At 43.0% G+C, this 23,765-nt stretch overlaps 1 protein-coding gene across 11 annotated transcripts in view; it reads right to left on the minus strand.

Annotated features, from left to right (window-relative positions):
* arhgef9b (Cdc42 guanine nucleotide exchange factor (GEF) 9b) overlaps positions 1-21,356 on the minus strand; it is a 48,965-nt gene extending 27,609 nt beyond the window's left edge. For 2 of the 11 annotated variants that reach the window (XR_003213717.1, XM_013271763.3), the window contains exons 1-5: positions 21,031-21,354; positions 18,009-19,690; positions 15,672-16,010; positions 14,734-14,860; positions 14,537-14,646 (exon numbers count right to left, since the gene is read on the minus strand). Coding sequence is in view for 10 of the 11 variants with exons in the window: in XM_013271763.3 (XP_013127217.1) it covers positions 14,537-14,646; positions 14,734-14,860; positions 15,672-16,010; positions 18,009-19,616 (2,184 nt within the window). In the remaining variant the exon portion in view is untranslated. Of the gene's footprint in view, positions 1-374; positions 1,153-14,536; positions 14,647-14,733; positions 14,861-15,671; positions 16,011-18,008; positions 19,691-21,030 lie in introns of those variants that run through there. The other 9 variants (XM_003445811.5, XM_019345753.2, XM_013271764.3 and 6 more) reach the window with 8 other exon arrangements.
* Between the last annotated feature and the right edge of the window lie 2,409 nt (positions 21,357-23,765).

Consider the following 23,765-nt stretch of genomic DNA (forward strand, 5'->3'; position numbering starts at 1 on the left):
ATTATTTTTAAAAAACACCGTCACATTCATTTCCCATCTAAAAGTCATATCATTATAGAATAAAATTCATCAATGCGCATAATCCACAATATTCAACATGGAGGAGAGGGGAAGATCGACGTGGGGTTGGGGAAGGTGGGTTGGAGGGGAGATGTTTATACTATTATGCGGGGAAAATGAATTTCCAGTCACCACAGAAAAAGGTAAGCGCATCACAGATCTGTATCCGCACAACTACGACCACCACCAGACAACACTAGCTATCACAAACGGGGGGGGGAGAGGACACAAAACATAACGAAGGATTGGAAGGAGGGAGAGGGTGGGGGTGGTGGTAGGGTGGTGGGAAGAAACAGAAATACATTATGTTGTACCAACGTCATTCATTTCAACGCGTAGCCGTGATGGAGCGCCGGGTGTCCCCGCTCTCGACCAACGCGCACTGCTGTTCTCTCCTCTCCTGTGTGAAAGTGCGCTGCGCTGCGAACCGGGCCCCAAGCGCAGATCCATTTAACGAGTACCGAGGATGAACATCAACAGCACGTTCACAAGCACCAGAACCGCGATCACCGTAAACACCGCGCAAGTCTGGACGTCCAAGGCCATGGCGCAGCGCTGCGGGCCGATGCTGAGCTGTGCTCTCAGTTACGGGCGGTATTCAGCTCTCCACGCTTAGACACGCAGCCTCAAAGCAACCAGAAATCCTCCATTACAGTTAGGCAAGAAATGACGAAAAGATGCCCCTACTTCTCTCCACACAGCGCGATGCGATTCATAAAGATAACGGGAAGAGATGCATCATCCTCACCATCATCATCGTCATCAGTCTGCACCGCGATTTCTCCCCGCTAGTCAACACCTGCCGGTGTTTCGCCTCTTCCCTCAACCCGACCGACTCTCAGGCCAATAGATTCTCAGAGCACACAAGAGAGAGGCTGTGCGCAGGCTGTTCGCAGCTGCTGAGCTGCCTTCCGGTGAGTGGGGGACCAGGGAGAACGGCTGTGAGCCTGAGAGGCGGTCCTGTGTTAATAGTGATCAGCTCTCTGCCGCTAGACTACCGGCGTCAGCCATCACCTACAGCCGGGGGAGGGGCACAGCCAGCCCCTCGCTGACTACATCGACCACTGAGACCAGAATCATAACCTCATTCATCTCCCACCCCATCTAAAAATATCGCGGTGGTGCCGTGGTGATTTATCATTTACCATTAACAACCCCGGCATGAAGGAGAATAAATGTCAGAGTAATGGATGCATGTTCCTCAAAGTGATCACCATCTTATAATTTTATTGGCATAATGTCTGCCAATTTATCAGTGGCAGCAGATTCATCAGACAGGAGCTGCTTTGACATTCAAATAAATGCACTTTCTGCATTACCACTGGTGCACCGGGCGCACCTCACTGATGCAAGAAGATCGTTTAAAGGTGCCATCTCTCGGACATGCAACGGTTTCTCGGGGATCAAAGGTGTCCAATTCAGTCCTGCTGGAGTGGATGAACCTCAAGTTTTAAGTTCTAAGATCGTGTGAAGACCGGTCCAGCGTGCACTTAACTGGAGAACTTGGACTAGATGTACTCTGTGGCGTTAACCTTAGAAGTTATTTCTTTCATTTACAGTGCTACCTTTTTTGCCTATGCAGTTCAAAATCCAAGCCACATCTATGCTACATTAATTCCACCTGATGCCGACTTACCTTTGCTCTATTGTCTAATAAAGTGCTCCAAAAACAAAGGAAGTGCATCCATAAAGAAAGAGTTCCTTATATAAAAGACGAGGACACTGACACTACTCTCCATAGAGGGCAGAGATAAAATTAAGATCACCATTTCCTTGCAATTATTATTTTTTTCAATTTCTGTACAGTTTTAATGTTACCTGTTGCTGTTGTTGCTTTTTTAAAATGGAAGATGTCTCCACAAATGTAGTATTAAACAATTCAGTTGCAACAAAGTAATTTTTTTCCCAGTAAACTAGATTTTTTTCTGAATGACTTTATTGTTAAATCATACACGTTTAACCATGTACAAGTCTGCAGTAGTCTCACTATTTCTATGGTGTTTGTCACGTCTCTTGGGTGGACCCCTTGCACTCCTCACTGGTGGCAAAATTCTCACCTATGCCCCCCAGATATCCTGTTCATGGGGGATCAGGATTTAGAGTGGGTTGCATAGTTTTCAGAGGATTGGTGAGTCGATCCCCAGCTCCTGGATCTATATGCTGAAGTGTCCATGGGCAAGAAACCGAACCCCAAGTATCCCCTGATGTGTGTTAGCATTGAAAATATATCTGTGCATGCAGCCTGCAGTGTAAAAAGTGCTTTGAGGGGAAAAAAGCACTATGTATGTAAATTATAGTCCATTTACCACAGACTAAATTAGGAGAGGGCAGAACATTAAGTAACTTGCCTGTGTAGTTAGATTAGTTACATGAGTTAGCCAATATAACAAACAGGTGGGCAGCACAGTGGTGCATCTGTTGCCTCGCAGCAAAAAGGTTCTAGGTTTGGACCGGTCCAAAGACCTGCTTTGTCAGGTTAACTGAAGCAGCTGTTGGTGTTGTGCTAAATAATCATCGTTCTCTCTGTGTTAACCTGTTAAAAATAATAGTTATAAAACAATGAAAAAGAAAAATGAGAGAGCGCAACCAGGGATCAAATATATGATGTTCACTGAATTGCACAGGACTAAACTGGTACCACATGAACATTAATGAAAATGCTGTATGTGTCATTGCCATCATTTTATTTTACTTGAAATGAAGAAGCTCTTAGGTGCTTAGGTTTCTAAGTTATAAATTTGCCTTCATAGGAGTTTTGACATCATATAAATCAAGAGAAATACCTGTGAAATGTATCCAGCGGTTGAAATTGTGTAATAAATCAGTTTCCTTAGATAGAAATGATGGGCCAGTTGGAAAATTTTGAAACTTCAAGTGGCTAATGGGATTTTTAAAACTAATGGCTCCAGAGGGACAAACGTGTAAATTTCAGCACTTGTATCCACTTTTGAAAAATTATTTCAGTTGCCTGCTGCAATAAAAAGGCTGAAACTGATCTCATGGAGGAAATGTCAGTTCCACGCAGTGCCTAATTAAAAGAAATCACCCATTGGACGTTTTTACATTTTAATATCTTAGACATCAAATTATTGGGTATTTGATGTGCTTTTTGACAATGGTCTATGCAAACATGGATTTATAGACATAATATGTCAAAACTGACAGTGGTAGACCTCAGACCCTCAGCTAGACTTGAGAAAAACTAAACAATATACATCACTTGTAGAAGAACCAGATCATGGTAACTGTTTCCCGAGCATCAAAAATATTTAAAAAACAACAACTATGTAATTATATCCCAAAGTGTATTTTAAAGGCCATAATAAGTCATGTGACATCATTATTGTCTTAAATTATGTTTCTGTAGTAGCAATGACCGAAGGTGCAGGGACTAGAAAGGGAGATCACAAATCTCCCACCCACACTGGCTTCTCCTCAGCAGCTCCCTGTAAACCACTTCTCCTTCGATCCCCTCCCCTCGACACCAAATGTGCTTAGATGCCATAACTGCATCTCATTTCTCTGTGTCTTCTCTCTCCTGTTGTTTGTGTGTTGTCCTGTTTGTTACTTGTGATCTCTGTGCTTTTCTTTTTGCCCCGCCCCAACCACTCGCGGCAGATGGCCTCCCTCCCTGAGCCTGGTTCTGTTGGAGTTATTTCTCTCCACTGTTGCCAAATGCCTGCTCATTTCTCGTTTCTGTCATTTTTGTAGCGTACAATGTAAAGTACCTTGAGATGATTACTGTTGTGATTCGGTGAAGCATGAGTACGAAAAAGTAACAAAACTCATGGTTATTGTCTGACTCTACGGTCACCATGAAATGAAGAGGATTTCAACAGCAGCCCACTGTAAGAATAAACTATTTAAAAGTCAGTAGTAATATATTCCAAATTGTCACATTTGCAACAGAAATATGTGAAAAACAGACTCCTGTGCTGCTAGCTTAGTTAGCTTTTTACACCCATGGCCAACATAAACAAGTGCAGCTGTGGTTTGATATCATTTAGTGTGACTGGAGCATTATGAGCATATTGATTGAATGGTTGAAAAGGAGGCTGTACTTATGGGGTTGTTCTGTTAAGTTTCTACGGATCAGAATCGACTAACTGCTAGAGGTTCGTGCAGGATACAGGTGAAGTCCTCTGAAAAAGAGAGAGGAACAACTCTTGCAACTACAGAGCAGCCTTTCAGACCTAAAGGAGACTCGTGTCTGGTGTGCAGTACAATGTTTTTCAGTGTTGAGTTCTTTTAAGGTTAAGGATCGAAAGTGACAGGACAAAATGGCCCAAGCTCTGATCTGATGCACGTGTTTGCCATTGGCATGCACATAATTTTGGCCTTCATGTTCACAGTGATACCTTAGATGAACATGAGCACATCCCAGCCTGCGGGATTGTTGGCAGATTATGAGTGCAGCACGACGTGATTGTGAATAAATTAACATAGGAGAATCACTTCAGTTCTGTCCCATCTCCCTAGTCAACCATCCTACACACGGATACACACTCCCTTTCCAAACTACACTCTAACTTCACATTCAGCTGTGAGCTTTGGAATGGATCAAAAGACCTCAGAATAAGTTTAAGAGAATAACACCAAAGGAGTATCAGTATTTTTAAAGCCATAAATAATTTCCAGGGCACTTTCTGCACATACATGCTGATAAAAGCAATGGCTCCTGAAAGCTTGGCTTTCAGAGAACAGAGAGCCATACAAGGCATCACAGCTGAGATATGACAACCGTCCTCAAACAAGCTTTTTTTCCCCTCCTCTCTGCTTGTGTGTGTGCAACACAGAGTGAGGAGATTACATAAGCCTGCCCTACCTCTGTGGGCTCCCTCTCCAATCTCCCTGACATTTAGACAACAAAGGTCACATCTGAAAGTCTAAATCTGCACAGACACCAATGATAATATACTCATACATATACAGAAGAAAAAAAAGAGATGGTATAAACGGCAGAATATTTCCCACCGGCAGAGAATTACGTTAAATGAGTCTGAAATTACACTTAGTGAATGTGCATTACTTAGGGAACAAGCCCCGACGCAGCTCAGTTGTATGACTTGCACCAATTTCAGGACTGTCAACCACTAAACCGAACTGACAGTCAATTTAGTGACATCACTCTTCATCCTCTCATGTGAAAATAACCCTGAACCGCTTTCACAGAAGCAGCTGCTGGCTCCCCACTTCACTGGGACATGTTTTACCCATGAGAGAACTGCTCACATGCAAATCGCACACAAAGGTCTATTTTACTTATTTACAAATAACTGCCGTTCATATTTACCCGAGTAACGATTAGGAAGTTCTGGGATTCTGCCCACAGACATTAAAAACCAAACCAGATCAGTATTTATCCGATCCTACTCCGAAGGTGATCTTATCGTGCACCTCTGGACTTTCTCCAGGACTGCTGCTATATTTAGATCCCATCACGACTACCTGCACTGCACGCTTTGCAATTTTACAGTGAACCTCAAATTTGCATGTAAGGTTAGAAGCGAAACCAGGACCATGATTATTGTTTTTACAAAGTATTTACAGGGTTGTACAGTATTAGTTCGTTCCAGAGGGTCAGACTGCCAATTCAGAGTTGAGGGAGACAATCGTCTTTCTGTGCACTGAAAACATAAGTTACTTTAGCAGCACTAACACAATTCAGGGTTCAAATTCAAGTTGAAATGTTGCTGTTTTCACATACTCGGGAAGATCCACTGTGCATACCAATGACACAAGTGCAAGGGGACAGAGCAGAGTGATCTAAAAATAGCATCTGTGTGGAAAGCAGTCCAAAGGCCCATCAGAAGATGACCTTGAAGGAGAGACGAGCGCAATTTAAAAAAGGTAAATTGTGGGATCTTTTCGTTTTAATAGGTGAAATCCAGCTCCCTAGGTCTGAATATAAGTACTGATTCATTTGTATATAGAGTTGTGAAAAAGAAAGTGCACCCTTTTTCAATTCTATGGGTTAATGGATAAAAAAAAAACATCATCTAGACAGCAGATCTTAAAATGAGATCAATACAACCTTAAAACATGATCTTAATGTCCACAGTGACTTTATATTCTCTGAAGACATTATTACTGTAAAATGTTTCTTCTGCTTACTGTTGTTTTAATAAAAATAATTCAAAGCAAAAACTAAGCGCCAAAGGAAGAAGATTCCAATGGTGACAAGTTTTTTAAAAAAATATTGTGTTATGTTGCTAACTAGTCCCAAACTATGTCCATGACACACTGTTGAGAGTTAATTTGCATATAAGTGATAAGTGATTGTAACAGCATGTAGACTTGGAAAGCATCATTCACATAGACTCATTTAGTGTGTAAGTTTCCAGAAGTCAGTAGACAGCAGCCTTGATAAAAACACAGTGAGTCACATGACTTTTCAGTCAACTGTTGCTGTCATTACACACCCAAAGACTTGACAAACAACTCAGTGCAATTAAGGAGCATTTTTACATTTCCTAAGCATCTTTACAAATGTCCTGTGAATTGCCAACCCTCTGCTCGTCCTTCTTCATCTTCATCCACAAATCTTCTCTGAGGTCTTCCTCTTTTCCTTCTGCCTGGCAACTCCATCTTTAACATCCTTTGTGCAGTATATCCACTATCCCTCCTCTGCACATGTCTAAGCCATCTCAGCCTTGTCTCTTTAACTTTGTCTCGAAGCCACTCAACCTTAGCCGTCTCTCTAATATTCTTGTCCGGTTACTCCTAATGAAAATCTTAACATGTTCAGATCTGCCACCTCCGGATCGGCCTCCTTTCTTTTTGTCAGTGCCGCCGTCTCCAAACCATACATCACAGCAGGTCTCACTACCATCTTGTAAATCATCCCTTTCACTTTTGCTGCTGTTCTTCTGTCAGTGTAAATTGCTAACACGTGTAACACTTACTAAATCTAATACTAAACATGTGCTGTTTGAGATAAACTGCTTAAAATAGGTAGACAGACTTTTTTCCTACAGGCCTGAATACATTAGGGGATACTGATGCCCCTGAACAATATGGTAGCTGTGTAAATGCGTTGGTCCGATGAACAGCAGCTAATGCAGTGCATGTGTATATATATGGTGGTTAAATAATATTAGAATAAAGCTGAGTAAAAACTGCTGTCCTTGAACAAGGCTGGCACGATGTGGAAAAAATCCCGCATATGACAGAACATTAACCCGCAATTTATGCCCCAGGGTAAAAGCTGGATTCTACATGATATCAGTTTAAGACAAGCGCTGCTCATTTGCTGGTCTGGGATCAGCTCTTTTGAGACTCTTTAATTCTTACTTTTCATTTTTGGATCAGTTAAAAGCCGCCACTATCTTATGACCTCTCTCTGAAAAAGACTGCAAAGTTTCAGTGCTAGCAAATGAATCTCTTTGTGGTCAGTAGGTATTTAGTTAATAGGAGGCAAAGCCCACCACACCCATTTCCCTTCTGTCTGCTCCAATTCTTTTCTTCTCCTCCCATCCCCACGGCAACCACACTGACTTCCTGCTTCCTCCCAGGCCTTTCAGCCACAAAAGCGCCCTAAAAATAAAGTGCTGGACTTTTCCTGAACGCAGTTTTGTCACCATTGTTCAGGCATCAGCTGTTTATTCGTTCAGCTCAATTTGGCTTTTAGTGTAAAGTCGAGTCAGTGGGTCAGCGCACGGAGAGATTTGAGAAATAGAGTAAGATAGATGCCAAGTAGGGCAGAGAAATCACGGATACATATATCAAAAGCGATATCAAAACACTCCAGGGCCTAATAGCTTCAAGAGAAATAGTCCTGCTCATGCATGATACAGTTGTGAGAATGAATTGCTATTTAATGACAAATCAATACAGTATCTGTGTGTTCTTGAGACTGCAGAACAAACAATCTGCCCAGCGACTGTGGTCTTTGGGTCAGTCCCTGGTGAGACTGCATAGCATTGTGCAGCGCTAGCAGAACTAAAGACGGAAAGTCTTTGAATAAACACAGCTGAACTTAGGGAATGCCACATCAAGTCTCTCTGTGGAATGAAAGCAAGCTTTTGAAGATTAGCTTGGAAACATATAAAATTAGAAACTCATTTGATGCACGCCTCACCTGTTTTCCACACTTCTGTGACAGAAGCTTACCACGCTACTGTCATAACCGTATAACAGAGAGTAATTTAATTGTGCACTGATAGCTTCAAACATGCAATAAACAAATGAATCTCAACATTATCCTCCCGCACCTCTATTAAGAAAAAATCCTAATGAGATTGAAAGCACTTGTTCAAGCTGTCACTGTTTGCTGTAAGCCACACAGCTGCTGGCTGTAGCTTCACATTTATGCGAGTTGTAACCATAGTTTCATCTCTCTTCTTTGAGAAATACGTGTAATTTCCCAAACAGAAAAAATGTTTCTTTAAAGACGATTAACGAAGATAACAGAAGTGACTATTTCATCAAATGATAAAAGATGCCATTAAATTATCATCTTGATATCCCTTTCACTCATTAAGCTGCCTCCCTGAATCATCTCAGTGATAAAAGATGCATTTAAATGACCACTTTCAAATTTCTTCTAACAGAGGGGAGAACTCTGCTTCTGTTAAAATATTTACTTAACGTAATCAAGTGTGTAATGGTGAGGCAGCTTTTTAGAAATTGCAACCAATAGGAAGCATTGTTGTTGCACTGTTCAGCGTGAGAGTCAGTGTGTGGTTTCATGAAGCCCACAGTCTCGTCGCTGGAGAGACCACGGCTAAGGTGTGAGGGATAAAGTCATGTGGCCTTTGCTAGGTTGGTTGTATAAACTGGCATTGCTTCACTACACTTCAACTGTGCTGGCTGTGTGTGTAGTGAGCATGTGCTATTGTCACCATTCATCAGAGCCACTGGCTGCCACCTGCAGCCCAGACCCCCGGAAGCATGTAGAGAGAAGTGCCTTCCTGACTTTTCTAACCCAGGATGATTTGCATGCGATGCACGTTGGGTATTTGTGCTCTGGTACGGAAAAACGTCCATGTTTAGATTTTTCCTGTAAAACATTTCTCACATAGTCTGTGGGACAGCAGTTAGCAGTGATGAGTCCACGCTTTCACTCTAATCCACTATCACACAGTGCATGCCATAGATGTGCGACTAGCTACAAACTGCAGGGATGGTTAGAAAACTCCACCTGTCCTCTGAGCGAAAACGATTTTACATTCTCACTGCTTCCACACCACAAGAGTTCAAAAGCAGAACAGCAGATTGAAATGCAAAACTCTGCAGTGAAACCGTATTTGGGTGAAAGCTTGTTTGGCTTGTTCTCTGTTTCTGAGCACCTTATTTCTTTTTTTTTTGTTAGGGTAGCTCTTGCCATCAAAGACTTAATAGACTGTCTGATAACCTTCTTCCATTGAAAAGCTAAAATATACGACTGCACACAGACATGGATGTGCACTAAAACTTTGTGCTCTTGTACTCACACACAAGCTTTCACATCCACACAACGGGCCACAGGAAGCAGGTGTTTTCACATGCCTGGAGGGAGGAATAGATGAAGAAGGGGGAGAAGGTAAGCAAGCACAGAAAGCAGTGGGGGGGGAAGAAAACTTGATGTGAACAGAGGAGAAAACAGAGATGGACGTGATGGAGGGAGGGATGACGAGCGCTGAGGTCATGAAGAAAGGGAGGCGGATCGAGAGGGGGGGGATGAAGAAGAAGAAGTACAAGAAGCAAGGAGATTGCATAATACGTGAATGTGATGGAGGGTTTTCTCTGATGCCGCATGTGGTGTAGCTGGGAGCCGGGGAGGTCAAAGGCAGAAAGTTAAGCTAAATAATGTACACAAGAAGTGGCAGCTGCCAGAAAAATCCAGCCCATCTTTCACAGAGGCCTGCAGGACACATTCTAACTAGGAGAACACTGTACAGACAGTTAGCTTCTGTCTCATTATTTTAATGCAGTATAAAGTGACCAGGGCCAGAGCTATTTATTTATTCAGACTCCAAACACTCAAGTAAGTTAGTTAAAGTAATTCAAATCAGAGCGACTGTCTCTAAATGTGCACAGAGGGAGTAAAGAATCACAGATAACATATATACACATACATCCAGGGTCAGATCTTTTAATATATCTTTTAATATATTAAATATATCTTACACATATTCCTTATGAATATATGTCAGATTGAAAGTTAGCTACTTTTTATTTATTGACATTTGTATTTTCTAACCTATTTCTGAATAGGCAATTTAAATTACAGCTTTCTCTGCTAAACCTGGCATCATTACAAGTCTCTCTTGCAAACTTAGTTTAATTGGTTTTATATATTATACAGGACAATGCAGTGCACCTTCAAGGTGCTACACTAGCACTAGCAGTGGACAGTGATGGCTGTGGGTAAAATCAGCCAGGGAAGACTTGTACAAATAAAACTACAACTGGTGCTGGATAACAAGCCCCTAAGTCCTTTAGGTCTGAAACGGTCTCATAGGTGAAATGACTGCATGTTGTGATACTGCTGAAACCATCCTCCAGTATTTCTCCATTGTCCCACACTGTCAACAACATATCACAGCTTGAGAGATAGAACAGTGGAGTGTTTTTCAAGAAAGCATGAACGCAAATCAGTACTTGCACAGGCATGCATGCTCTGACAAAATACAGAGTGTAATGCGGAGCTACTGTAAAACAGGATACACCAGTGACTCAGAGAATTAATACGCAGGCACTGTTCTTCCAGTCCCAGGGAACGTGCAGCCATCTGAAAAGTGGAAATGGGTTTTGTAGGGAGTGAAGGCAACGCTCTCCTCAGTTATATAAGAGAAAGGCCCTTAGCCTCTCTGCCTCACTCGCTGACACGCAGAAACACACACCCATACATGTAAGCACAGAGTCACATGGGCATTTATGCGCCATTAACAACAACACGCACACACCTGACGGGCAGAAAATCATTCTTAAGAAGAAACAGCCTGGGGAGGCTCTGACACAACCATCTACTCGGGTTTAGTCAGTGGCACTGCTATTTATCAGATTCTACAGCGCCCTACAAAACAGCATTAGCTGGTGGCTGCGGTAAGTCACAGCACCTTGACTGAGGAACAATGCTGAATGAACACTGATAAAGGATTCTAGGTCGCCACTGGCTCTGAGTGCAAACTGTACAAACGTGCAGTTATTTCGAGGTGGAGCTATTCCCATGGTTTCTCTCTCAGGACTCTAAAATAAAGCCCAGGGTGAAACAAACGCTACACATTCATAGTGTGGTTGACAGAAATATCACTAGCTGGTGCTATTCATTCCACACCAAATAATGAAGTTGTCAATGCAATGACTCATACATCCTGACAGATGAATACTGAATATATCAGAAGAGCATGTGAAGTCTGTGTGTGCATAAGAGGGTTGCAAAGAGGGTGTATCACATGGGGGCCAAAGACCCAGGATGCAAATACAAACGAAATCTGCAAGTGTGTCCGATTAAATTAGCGAACAGAAATTTTGAGCACTGGTACTCCCCGCGTGTGTTTAAGTGTGTGCATAAGGACGTTGTCCTTTTTCATCATTGCTCCATTTCTTGCCCAGCTAACCACTGCCTGCTGAGTCATGCGTTCATAATAAATAGATAGCATTGCATAATATGATTATGTCCAGACAGACCTAGGTTCGCCCAAACTTAATCATAGAAGATTTCTGTTGAAACTCTTAATCTGCATGAAGCTGTTAATAAGACAGTCCCCTTCACTGACAAGCTGACAGCAGAGCTTCAGGCACAGCATTAGTAACACACAGGAAACTGTCCTCTCATCTGCATAGGAATTAAAGACGCCTATTGCCAGAGTTTGTCAGAGGAGAGGAAAGGAGAGGAGAGGAGAAGAGAAGAGAGGAGAGACGAGGAGAGGAGGTTGACTGGGGGAGAAATCCATTTAAATGAAAGGGAGAAGAGAGGCGTCAGCATTAGCAGTTAATCCACTGCAGTGAGAATGCTTTCTCTGTGCCTGCGGCCTCCGGGCTCTACCAGTCATCCTAACAGGAAGACTATAACATACACTACTCTGTATCACAAACAAGAGCTTTTTAACAATGAAGACCCGGAGAGATCCATCCATCAATCATCTATATACTGTCAGGTTAAGTCACCATCCACCCCTTTGCTTTTTAAGGAGTCATATGAAATTTTGTTAAACAGTAACTATAATGACAATAAAGCTGTCTTTACTGATTTTATTTGGATCCCAGCATTTGAGCCTGCTCCAAATAAACTTTTCTCACCACTCAACCACACACATAAGACACTGCCAGTGTTATGTGTCCATGTTCCCTACCCCAGGGGAGGACCACGACAAAGGGAGCATCTCTCTTCTTTTCTCTCCCACCCCTTTTTCTCTGCCTCTCTCTCTCTCACCCACACACTTACTCTATTTAGCTCACGCTTAAAAAGGCTGCCTAAAGATAGAAGCAAGAAGATGAACTGGAGCCAGTGAGTGTCATGGCAACAGTGCGCAGTGTTTCACAAACACTATTTAGATCAGCAGGAGAAAAAAGTTATAATCAAAGCCTATAAATGCAGTAGTATCACTTCTTCAAAGGCACAGCTTACAAAATTTCAATGGGAAGACATGCCAGGACCGAAAGCCGGGGATCATAATTCAGCAGCTGAGCAGACAGCATTACTGCTATGAGAAAATACTCCTTAATGTAATTCATATATTGTAGTCGGTCCTCATTGACTGCTTGTAAATAATTGGAAATTTGAGACTGATGTGGAAAATGCAACTTGTAGCAATATATCTTTGCAACTCAAAGCATTGAATTATTTGATTTCTGAGTAAAAAAAAATACTTTTCTGATACTACAAATAAATAATATTCTTTGAAGTTTCCATATTTACCACAAAGCAGGCTAGTAAGCTGACTTTTAAACATGTAGCTCCATTCTGATATAATGTAAGGAAAATCTTTAAAACAAAGAGACTCTGTCATAGTGTGGTCTAACCGGTTTTACACCGCAGGAAATGCAGATTCTACATTTAAATTTTGGCCCTCTAAAGCAATGAAAAGACTCAAGAGCTGTCTCATCCAAACTGTGATGTTAAAGACCTGAAGGATACTTTTGATCTGAATAGAAGCCTTGTCTTTATTTTGAGCTTTTTAAAAACACATAAACATAATTCACTCACTACACTTGTTGAAATAATGATGACAAAAGACTGTTTCTGGGGAAAAAACATCTTTTACGAGCTTATATCCAGTTTTTTAGAGAGCTAGAAAAACTGAACGCACATGGAACAAAGACTTGGAACCTGAAATCTCAGCGGACGATTGGAAATTAGCTACTCAGATGTGCTTCAGATTAAAGCACTTTAATTATTACAATAAATGAATGATGCACAGAGGCAAAAGGAACAGTGTGTTTGGGAGTGCAGAGAGATTAAAACATTCTGGAAAAAGTAATGTGAGCAAATTATTAAAAATTTCATTAGATCCAAAGTCATTTCTACTTGGGTTGTACCCACAAAAGCACAGTTATATTAAAAAAGGAACAAACATCAGTGAGCCTCATTTTTTCCTTTTTTGTGTCAAAAAGCTAAAAGCATAATTTTAGGGGTAGAAAAAACCCTCAAATGTTTCGCAAAATTAGACAAATCATGGCAATTTTGGGGGGTAGAAAGAATAACATAAAGAAGACAACCAGACAATATATGAAAAGGTTTGCGAACCCTTTTTGGGCACTGTTTGCTATATTGGGTCACACGTATCAAAAAGAGGAGTGGTTTCCTGACACTTGACCTCTATTTCTGTTGTTTTCCTTTTCTTTGTTTTCTGGATGGTTTTATTTTTAGCCTTAATATTTTTCAAAACAAAAAACAGTGTTTGTCTTATGCATTATAGTTCTGTAAGCAGAGCTGCTGGACAGCACTAGAAATGTGTGCCACTACCCTGTCAGGATGTATCAGAAGACTCTGTATCTCCTTTCACTAGAATCCTCTAGAGGCCACTTCCACTTCAAAGCATCGATTCCGAAATGCCTGGTTTCACCTCCCGAGCAGCGTTATTCCAGCATTCTCTAAAGCCAATTTTACACAACTGACACTCTAGACAGTTTTTAGAGAATCCAGCATGCAAAGAGTATTATTTAGAATTTACTGCTATTTCTTTATCTGCTGTGAAAATTAACCATTTGGTCTGAGTGAATTGCACTCGACACATTAAACAACACATCTGAAATGTTGGGTGTGCAACTCGGGATGAGTAATGGCCAAAGAGTACTGCGTGACATTAATCCACATGGCCACCATCTTCACGGATCAGTCCCTTCATTATCTGATGAAACATTGAGCAACGCCTTGTAAACTCCAATATTAACGGTATCAGAGAGAAGCTATCAGTCATCATACCATCCACTGTGTGCAGTGTTTTTTTTTTTAATAAATCTGTCCAAAGGCCTGAAAAGTCTAAAAGAAAATAAAAGAAATAAAAATATGCAATGCCATTATTTGCATGTGTGTGTATATCATACTCACTATGTTGACCTGTAGTGGTTCTGACCCAGGTCTTAACAGCCTCCTCCTCCTGCAGCTACCAGAACCTCCAGACCGCAGGCGCACTGAAGATGAGGACTGCCCCATGTCTGCTGGATAGAGACAAGAAGACAAGCAGAATTAAACACACATCAATTAACAATCTGGATATTTACACGAATAAAAATATGGAACAATACCTGACTGTGGCAGGAGCAGGGCCAATGCAGTGAGAGTGCTGGGGGGGAGAGGCAGGGAGCGACACCGCTGGAGAGACGCCCTGTGTGGGGGCTCTAACGGTGACACACCCGGGGGGCGAGACAAGGCCTGGAGAACACTGAGTAGTCAGGACACCTCAAATATTCCATACACGGTTACTCAGATGCACGCACACACACACAAGGCTGAATGCACACTCTCTCCTGCCCTTCACATTACTGCCTTGTCCCCCTTTTTTTTTCTTTTTTTGTGCAGAGAATTAAAGTATTTCACATCCAGCAAGTCTATTCTGGTGCATTGGTCAGTGTGCATGCCCTGCAGCAAACCATGAGAGACTATACATCATGCCAACCAGGCAGTCTCTCAGGTTAAAATGAACTGACTCTGAGTTAGGGCAATGAGAGGTAGAGCTTATGGAAGCGATGAGGCAGAAAATTGGCCACAGAGAAAGAATGAGAGTGAAGGAGAGAGAAAAGGGAACCACAAGGGAGGATAGAAGAAAGTAAAAAGAAAGAAAGAGAGAGAAAGGCAGAAAGGGAGTATGAGAGCTAGGGATAAAAGCTGCATCCAAAAGTGCAGGCAGAGGCAGAGCATTGTTGCAGCTAAACAGTGAGTGGTATATAAATACTGGGTTAGTACTGGGATGCCCTTCATAGTCTGTGGTGTGTGTTTGATTCATTATGGGCTTGTGCTATATTTGTCAGTGAGTTGGTGGAGACTACTAGTGAGACTTGGCCTACCTATTTTCACTTTTTCAGTGTAAAAATGAGATATATTTATGTGTAATAGACACACCTACATTGGCTTTATATAGCTGCACGTGTTGGTATATTTATGGGACTACTTGTCGTGTCTATGTTCATATTTATATGTTTGCTTTTAGTGAGTTTTTGCATGAATGCCTGTGTTGACATCTTACTCTGTGATGCAGTTCCGTGGACTGCGTCTCCCTAGTAACACTGGTTTCTATGACAGAGCAAGGCCTGGCGCGGGAAGCCATCCCTCTCTGCCCCAGAGAGTGTTGCACTGTGGTAGCAGGCCTGCGTCTCCTTCGGGAAAGTGAGCCGACCTCACTGTAATGGCTGTCGAGATCTCGGTCCGGGTTGGGTCTCCAAAGGTCCAGGACAGCTGATGCCGGGCGAGGACGAGGGCGCAAGCGCTTCTGAGGTACAGAGGTCTTCTCTGTGCTCGAGTGGGGCAAGGCCGGGCCAGGCTGTCTTACACTGCAGCCTGTCTGGCTGGCAATCTGCTCACACAGCTGTGATTGGCACAGATACTCAGCAGTTTGGCCCAGATAAAGGTGCAACAATTCATTTCTTGTGTAGGGAATTAAGAAAAATGTCTCTGCAGGTTCAACAAAATATACCTCACATTTTTTTATTTTTAAAGCTTCTAACCCATTGCTTAATTGCAGTGGATCAGTAGGTAACTGAATGCCAAGACTGTTGGCAAATCAGGGGAAATATCAGCACAACAGACATGTGGATTTCATTTTTAAATAATTTGTGATTACTGAGAAGGATTTTCTTGTTCCACGCCATCACGTCCCCTAAACAGGGCTTTGCAGTGTAAATGTGACAAATTATTTGGGCACAACTTTGAGCTGTAACACTCTTTTTAGCAAAGCTCGGTGTACACAGCTTCACAGTTTTTGCTGTCCATGTGCAATGCTCTTGCCAAACTTGTGTTAATTCAATAACTTATCTTGATGACAGGCCAAAACACATTTGTGGTGCTGTCAGGTTTGTATCACCTTGACAGCAGATGATCCAAACCTGATAGCAGCAAAAACTTTGTAACTACCGGCCTCTCACGTTCAAAATCATGAGTGCACGGCTGAATTAAATAGATCAATTTCACTTAATGAGGTACCATAATACTTGAAGCAAGGCTTTAAGTATTGTGGTACTTGTATTAGTAGGGAAACAAGGTCCCCCAAAGCCAGTGGGTTGCAGTTAAATCAGTGTGTGAATACATAATCAGTGTTTGCAGTTTTTTTTCTACTGCTGATCTGTGTACACATTTGGCACAAACAGCTCTGCAAAAAAATTAGGTTGTGTTTTATTCCATTTTCATGCCACAGCTACTTGGCTTGTGAACCTTAATTAGGCTGCCATTTCTCACCCTACAGATTTCAGCTAGCTCTTTTGAGACTTACTTGTTTAGTTTTTCACTAACTTCTAAAAGCAGAACTCTCAACACAGGTTTACTAAGCCCTTTAAAAGGATTTGGGTTAAATAAGTGAAATTCTGCCCTTCTTAAGGCTCAAAGCACTTTCCATCTTGAAATTCTTCAGCAGGCTTCAAGTTAAGTTACATCTTGTAATACTGTTAAACATGAATTCTTTTTATCTGCTAATTCCTCCTTCTGCCCCTATTATCTTTTCCATTTAAGAGTGGCATCAGCGTAGAACCCTGCTAATTTACTGTGGGACCAAACATTAGCACCCTTCCCAAAACACATGCTCCCAAAGCCCTTGCCTTTGCATAATAAGCCCCTATGAAAGTGTGCTGAGTACTGAGATGTCATATCTGATTTTGTCATTAGGAGCTGGGGCCAACATGTCCTGACTCGTTGGTGTGACTAGAAGGGAGATGACTAATTCTGCCACTGGAGTGAGAAGGGAAGGGTGCTGTCATGAAGCGCGGATGTCATAGAACTCTGGGCTGCCGCAGTCCCACACACACACACACGCCTGGCTCTGTGGGAAACGTGGGGTTTCCTTGCAGGCTACAAAAGGCCGACTAAGCAAGAAAATGCCAAATTCCTCCACTATGGTGTTGTGCACCTTTACAATTACTATTTCCTCTTTTCTCCAACAGATGGGGCAAAAGGACAACTGCAAAGCAGGTGCCCAAATCATGTCATAGTCTAGCTCTTTGAATGGTTTTTGTTTTTCTCTAACACGTATGCTACCTGCATGCAACCAGATCACCCCGGTCCCTTTTAGTTTCTACGTTTGCTTTTTTTCAGAAGCAAAAGAATGACCATGATTAAAGCAGTTACATAAATGATATTTTCAGCATTTATGAAGTAATGACATGACGCATGCTTCTGGCAGTGTTAATATTGTGAATAAAAGCCTGCAATGGAATGTAGTTATGGCATAAAAACATGACCCATTACACATGAAAATGCCTTTCTCTAAAAAATAAAACAGAAAAACAAAGGTGGTTTAACAACACAAAGTATACACTTGTTTACTGAATGCATTCATTCGAATTTGGTGGCTCACTAGCTATTTAAAGTTACCTACCTTAAATATTTCCTCTGTGGAATCTGATGCTGGTACGCTATTGGTTGTGCTCTCTTTATCACCTTGTTGTGATTGGACATTCACTTCCTGTATCTGGTGGGAGTCAAGCGGAGCATCTCGGGAATCCTGCTCATTTCCTGTCTGTCCCGCTACCTTTCCCTCTTGACAGAGAGAATCTGATTGGTCCCTTTCAACTTCTGCTTCATTTTCAGCCTCCGTGTTTGAGCCTGAATGAGGGACATGATTTTCTACTATGGCCTTGGACCGGTGGTTTGTCTCTCTGTCAGCAGGTTTGTCTGTAACTTCAAAACTATGAAGGCCATTGACAGCCTGAGGTCCTGAGCAGGGCCTAAAGGCTTTTAGGACCACTGTAGGTGATCGTCCACCTGTCACAGGTGCTGGAGTGTCACCGTCAAAGCTATTGGAGTGTAAGAATTTAGTAGTCACTGGTGATGAAGGGGTAGGCTGGGATGTTGGAAGTCCTTCATTGTGAAGTGTCAGAGACACACTGTGAACATTGTCCACTGCACGCTGTGGGGCCCGTGGGGAGCTCATCGGAGTCTTCTCCCCCTCTGGAGGAGAGAAGGAGCGTGATGTTGTTCGCCATCGTCTAGCTGTCTCTGCAAAGTTGTTGAAAAATTTGAAGAGACCACCAAAGTGCCCCTTGGTGTCCGACTGTTTCGGGGGAGGTGGCTGAAACTCTCTGACACTCTCAAAGTCCACAGAGCCATAGTCCGAGTCTATTGTTTTGTCCAGCGAGGGAAGCTCAGAGTCAAAGCTTCTCTCTGAATACACAGGATTGGTCTTCCCCAAAAGGGAAATCCTCCTCAGGTAACTCCACACATCTTTGTGCCTCCTTCCTCCACTCCGGTGGGTCCTCGGGCTATCTCTAGTGCTTAGTTCTTCACAAGCTGCAGCACTTTTGTTGCAGTTGGCTGAATTGTTGTGGCTTCTTTTAGTATAGGAAACTTTTTCAGACGGTTTACAGCCATTCTGAGTCACAGCCTCGCCCGTTACAGTGGGCTGATGGCCATCCATAGACGCTGAGAGGTCAATGTCTTCAAACAAACAGTCAAACTGCGCTGTATAGCCAGCATACGAATGCCTCTGGCCACGCTGTCTAAGCGTGCCACCACTGGGCTGCTGAGGTGTGCCAATATCACGGCAGAAAGACTCCTCATCCACCAAAGAGCTGGTAAACTTTGCAGTGGACAATTTCCCTGCCTTCCCTCTGAATACAGCCGGGGATTTAAGCTTCTTGAAGGATCGAACTTTGTCAGCGAATGAGAGTTTAGGGATGGAAGCCTCCCCTGGCAAGATCATGGAGTGGGGTCTCCTCTCCAGCTCTGAGACAGCTCGCTTTCGGTTCAGGATCCTCCAGATGCCCCCTGTGGCACGAGGCCTCCTGTTGACCTCCTGTCTGTCCTTGACAGGGGTCTGAGAAGAGGCAGCCTGGGTCTCTTCCTGCCCCTCTGCAGGCCCTGTTCCAGTCTCCTGAATATAAACACTGCTGGTCTCATTCTCCACATCCAGAGAAACATTAAACACTCGGTTGACAAACCCATTAGGGTTGTTGCTCTCAAGGGCAGGGTTGCCTGTCTGCTCCATCCTCTCTCATTCTACGGTGTCAGCTATCAGTTCCAATGGACATCATGTTTCAGGCCCTTCCCTTTCTCAATCACCTAGAGGAACAAAACCACATTTTTATTCAGGAGTTTGACATTAAACTGACTGCCTTGTCATTTTATATCATCCTTACTCCAATGTAACTCACTCAGAATGCCTGCCTGTAGATGGGCACCACAAATGTGGGAAATATCAGCGGAGGATATTAAATAAACTGAATTTTATTTGCAGGTCAAACGTTCAAGAATAACCAATAAAATGAGCTTAAATACTGAAACGCCACGACAGTATTCAAAGTCTCATTCTGTGATTGCGAGAGGCAGACGTCTGTGCAACAAGTCAACACCCAGCGCCCCACTTTCCCAGTATTTTGCCCATATTATTCAAAGTAATTATTTCAGACACAGTTGCCATCCACCATTTAAACCGGGAGGATGTGTTGTCATGGAAACACCCACTCCAGAGATGTGTGGTTATTTCAGGCCCGCTCCAGCTGTGACATCATCAGAGCTCAGATAAGCTCCCTCTGAGGAAGAAGATGCTCGGTGACACAGCGAACCCACCACATGCTAATAGCACCCCCTCCTACTGTAATCCCTTTAAATGTATGGAAGCATTTTGTGTAATTGGAGGCCCCCCAGCACACATCTTTGTTGTTCCCTCAGATCACAACGAAAGATGCGTTTCAATTAAGCTGGCCTCTCAGCACAATTTTACAATTCAATTTACTGATAAGCCTTTCAGAGGGCTATTTAAATAAACAGTAGCTGCGCAAAAAGTTTAAAAAAAAAAATAGAAAAAGAAGAAATGACAGTTTTACAAGCGCTGTCTAATTACACACATTAGCTAGTACTTATTTTAGCATTTAAATTGAAAATTTCATGTCCTTTTTTTAAATGACTGTAAAAGACTGTTATTCTCTGATAGCAGCATTATGAGTTTTGCTCAGTATGTTACACACCCTGCTTGGTACTTATATTGTAATGAGATATACACTAAGTTTCACTAAGTTTTGGCTTTCAGTATTTATCGTGTCACAACTTTTAAGGGCACCAGCAGCTCGCTCTACCCCGCTGTCAGTGAACGACAGACGGCTGCCACACTGGGCGTTTAAGTCATTAAAAAAATGGCGTCAATAAAATTAACGTTTGCCTAACGCTAGGCTGAAGTGTAAAACGGGCTTCTAAGTTTTTAACCACCTTAAAAGTATTTTAAAAAGTAAAAACAAGGAGTCGAAATAGCGCAAAAGTCAGCCGATGTGGGCTTCGCTGTGAAATTCACGAACTTCAGAAACTTGCTTGTCAAGTAACACCCGCGAAAAACGAACTGTCTTCTTCTCCCTCACAATTCCCGAGTCCTCCTGAAGAGAAGTTAGCTGTTGGAGCTCACAACTTACCCGAAAGCAGAAAGCTTCCCCCCTCCGTGTCAAACAGGCATCGTCGCTGCTGTCGTCAAAGTCAATAACAGCAGTCGCTATTAACGTCAGCCAGACTTATCCGCCGTCCTCTGCGGGCTTAACTTCTATCCATGAGTTAAGTCGTGGACTGCAGCGACTCCTTTGCCGATCACGTGTGTTTTGGGGCTTTTTTGTTGCCTGTGAAGTCCGTCCGCTATCCTCAGACTCCGAGAACGAGTTGGACAAACCGGTGAACTCTTGCCCTGTAAGCTTCTACAGACGCCGACACTCTGATTTGTGATAAAGCTCTCACGCAGACAGAGAAACACACACCAACACCCCCTACACACACACACACACACACACACACACACACACCTAGACACACATGCCTGCACACCAGCAGAGCAGCTGTAATTATTTGAGTTAAACAGGCTCATAAAAGCGCGTTTAGAGCTAAGTTATGCTGGAAACATTTCATTTTATAAAGAATATTTATCACATTTTTGTGATAAATCTCCAGCCCATTAAAAACCCCTCATCTGGTTTCCACTCGCTTTTTTAAGCACATATTTATGTATGTTTTTGTTTTTTCTTTTCTCTTCTATTTGTTGGTGGATTTATGAGAAAGCACTTATAATTTCTAAAGGAACATCAGTGAAAACAAGTGATTGACTGAACTCTGGTCTCACTAGCTGATCCTCCTTTGGGATTTGCTCTGAATGTGAAAATCCTTCTATTGAAATGACACAATGGGGAGAGGGAGCTCTGGAGAGGCAGGGAGGTGGTGGTGGTGGTGGTGGGGCTGAAGGAATTCACAAAACTAAACAGCTCCAGAGCTCCATAGCCGTGAAAGAGGAGATGGTGGAAGAAGGGGGCCTAAATTTAAACATTTCCTCTTTGTCCTGTTTTTGGGCCCATTGTCATCGCATAGCATTCTCCCTTCTGCACAGGAAGGAGTGGATCTGACATCAACGCTCTCGGGCTGACAATGCCAGGAAGTCTGTCTGACTGTATGTAAATATCTCTGTGTGTCCATGTTTCCCTTGCTTGCCCATGGAGCCGTACTCCTCTCCTCTGCTCTCCCTGGAGTGCTCCAGGGTGTAGCGGTTGTAGTAGTAGCAAGACGGTGATTTACATGCTACACTTCCCCAGATAACTCATAAGCAGCTGTCACTGCGAATTAAAGCCACCTCATCTTCATATGACCCCCTCGTATGATGGAGCATCTTAGGTCACGTCTTCATTTGCTGAGCTAATGGCTTGCCCCCTCTTTTTTATACTATACATACAGAAAGCTACATTTGACTGATTTAAATTAATGCCTTCTGTCATTTCTTATGTGTTATGTTCATCTTTTCTCATAAAGTTAACTTATGTCTTTGTTCCTCTGTCTTTGCTTCCAGTCCCTCACTCCTTTCCTCCCTCCCCTTACTCACACTTCCTCAGAACCCCAAGCAGTCTTCCTGCTGTCCCCGGGCCATCACAAAAGACATCCTGGCTGAAACGGGACAAATGTTTCAGCTCAGATCTGGCTTGTACAGACAGAAAAAGCAGCCTCTGATCTTTGGAAAATAAACTCATTAAAGCAGCATCTTGTATGAGGGAAAAGAAAGCGGGGAAATGGGCGATGAATGGAGATGAGCTTCTGCCTGAAATGATAAGTTCTGTTGGTGTCTGGTGAGCCGCGTACATTACAGCGAGTTTATTTTGTTGCCCATTTACCCGGAGTGTTGAACACTCGGAACAGAGCTCTTTGAAATGATGTCACTGGCTTCTCATTTTCAGAACAATCGGCCTCTTCCTCCTCTTCCTATGACACGGTCCGCACTCATTGGTTTTTGGTGGAGATTACTGGAGACAAACCCAGTTTAGGCCCAGCTGTAATTATTTCGCCAGTCTTTGTCAAAGCCGCTGAGTGAAAACAGGCTGCCGTGAAAAAGCCAGACAGGGAAGGGAAGGAGGGAGGGAGGGAGGGAGGGAGGGGTTGGCCGATATGTTGTGATATCAAATGAAAGGCTTACTAAAAGCCTGGGAACTGGATTCGGGAGGTGTAGGTCATGTGAGAACAGCTGGGAAGTCGGGGAAATCTTGTTTTTCGGTGCAGGTGTTTGGAAAACACTGTGGAACTTTAGCACATGTCCCTAGATGGCGCTGATTGCTGGCCGGAGATGCCATTGGGCTGCCACGACCGTGTATACATTAAGACCCCTTATGCATGACCATGCTCTGGTGTAAAGTCACACACACACCCATATTTGCCCACTTTTGGTGTAAAAAGTATTTCCAGGTAGCACTTGCCTCCGGTGGCAGACAAGAGTTTGAATTACACTGACATTCCTGACATTCCCTCTGCACTGACCTGCATATTTCCTTGGCTCGGGTGCACATGGCACCATCCCCAAATCTCACTCACACACACATCTGAGCTCATCCTACCAGCTAACGCTTCGACATTTGACTCTTTGAGCCTTCCAATCAGTTTGGGTTAATCAATCATGGGCCTTTTGGGGGTTTTTTGCACACTTACACACACACATAAATACCACCTCAGTCGGCACACGCATACGGACAGCTGGAATGTGCTGAAAGGTCTGAATGTTGCTGGTGATTGGAAGGTCTCACAAAATGACTTATCTCGCAATGATCTGAGAGACAGCAAGAGGGAGAAAGAGGCACAGGGAGGGAAGAAAAAAAGGAATGAGGGGGATTTGACAGTGTGTGTGTGTGTGTGT

The sequence above is a fragment of the Oreochromis niloticus genome, linkage group LG2 (assembly GCF_001858045.2).
Source record: "Oreochromis niloticus isolate F11D_XX linkage group LG2, O_niloticus_UMD_NMBU, whole genome shotgun sequence".
Taxonomy (NCBI): Eukaryota; Metazoa; Chordata; class Actinopteri; order Cichliformes; family Cichlidae; genus Oreochromis; species Oreochromis niloticus.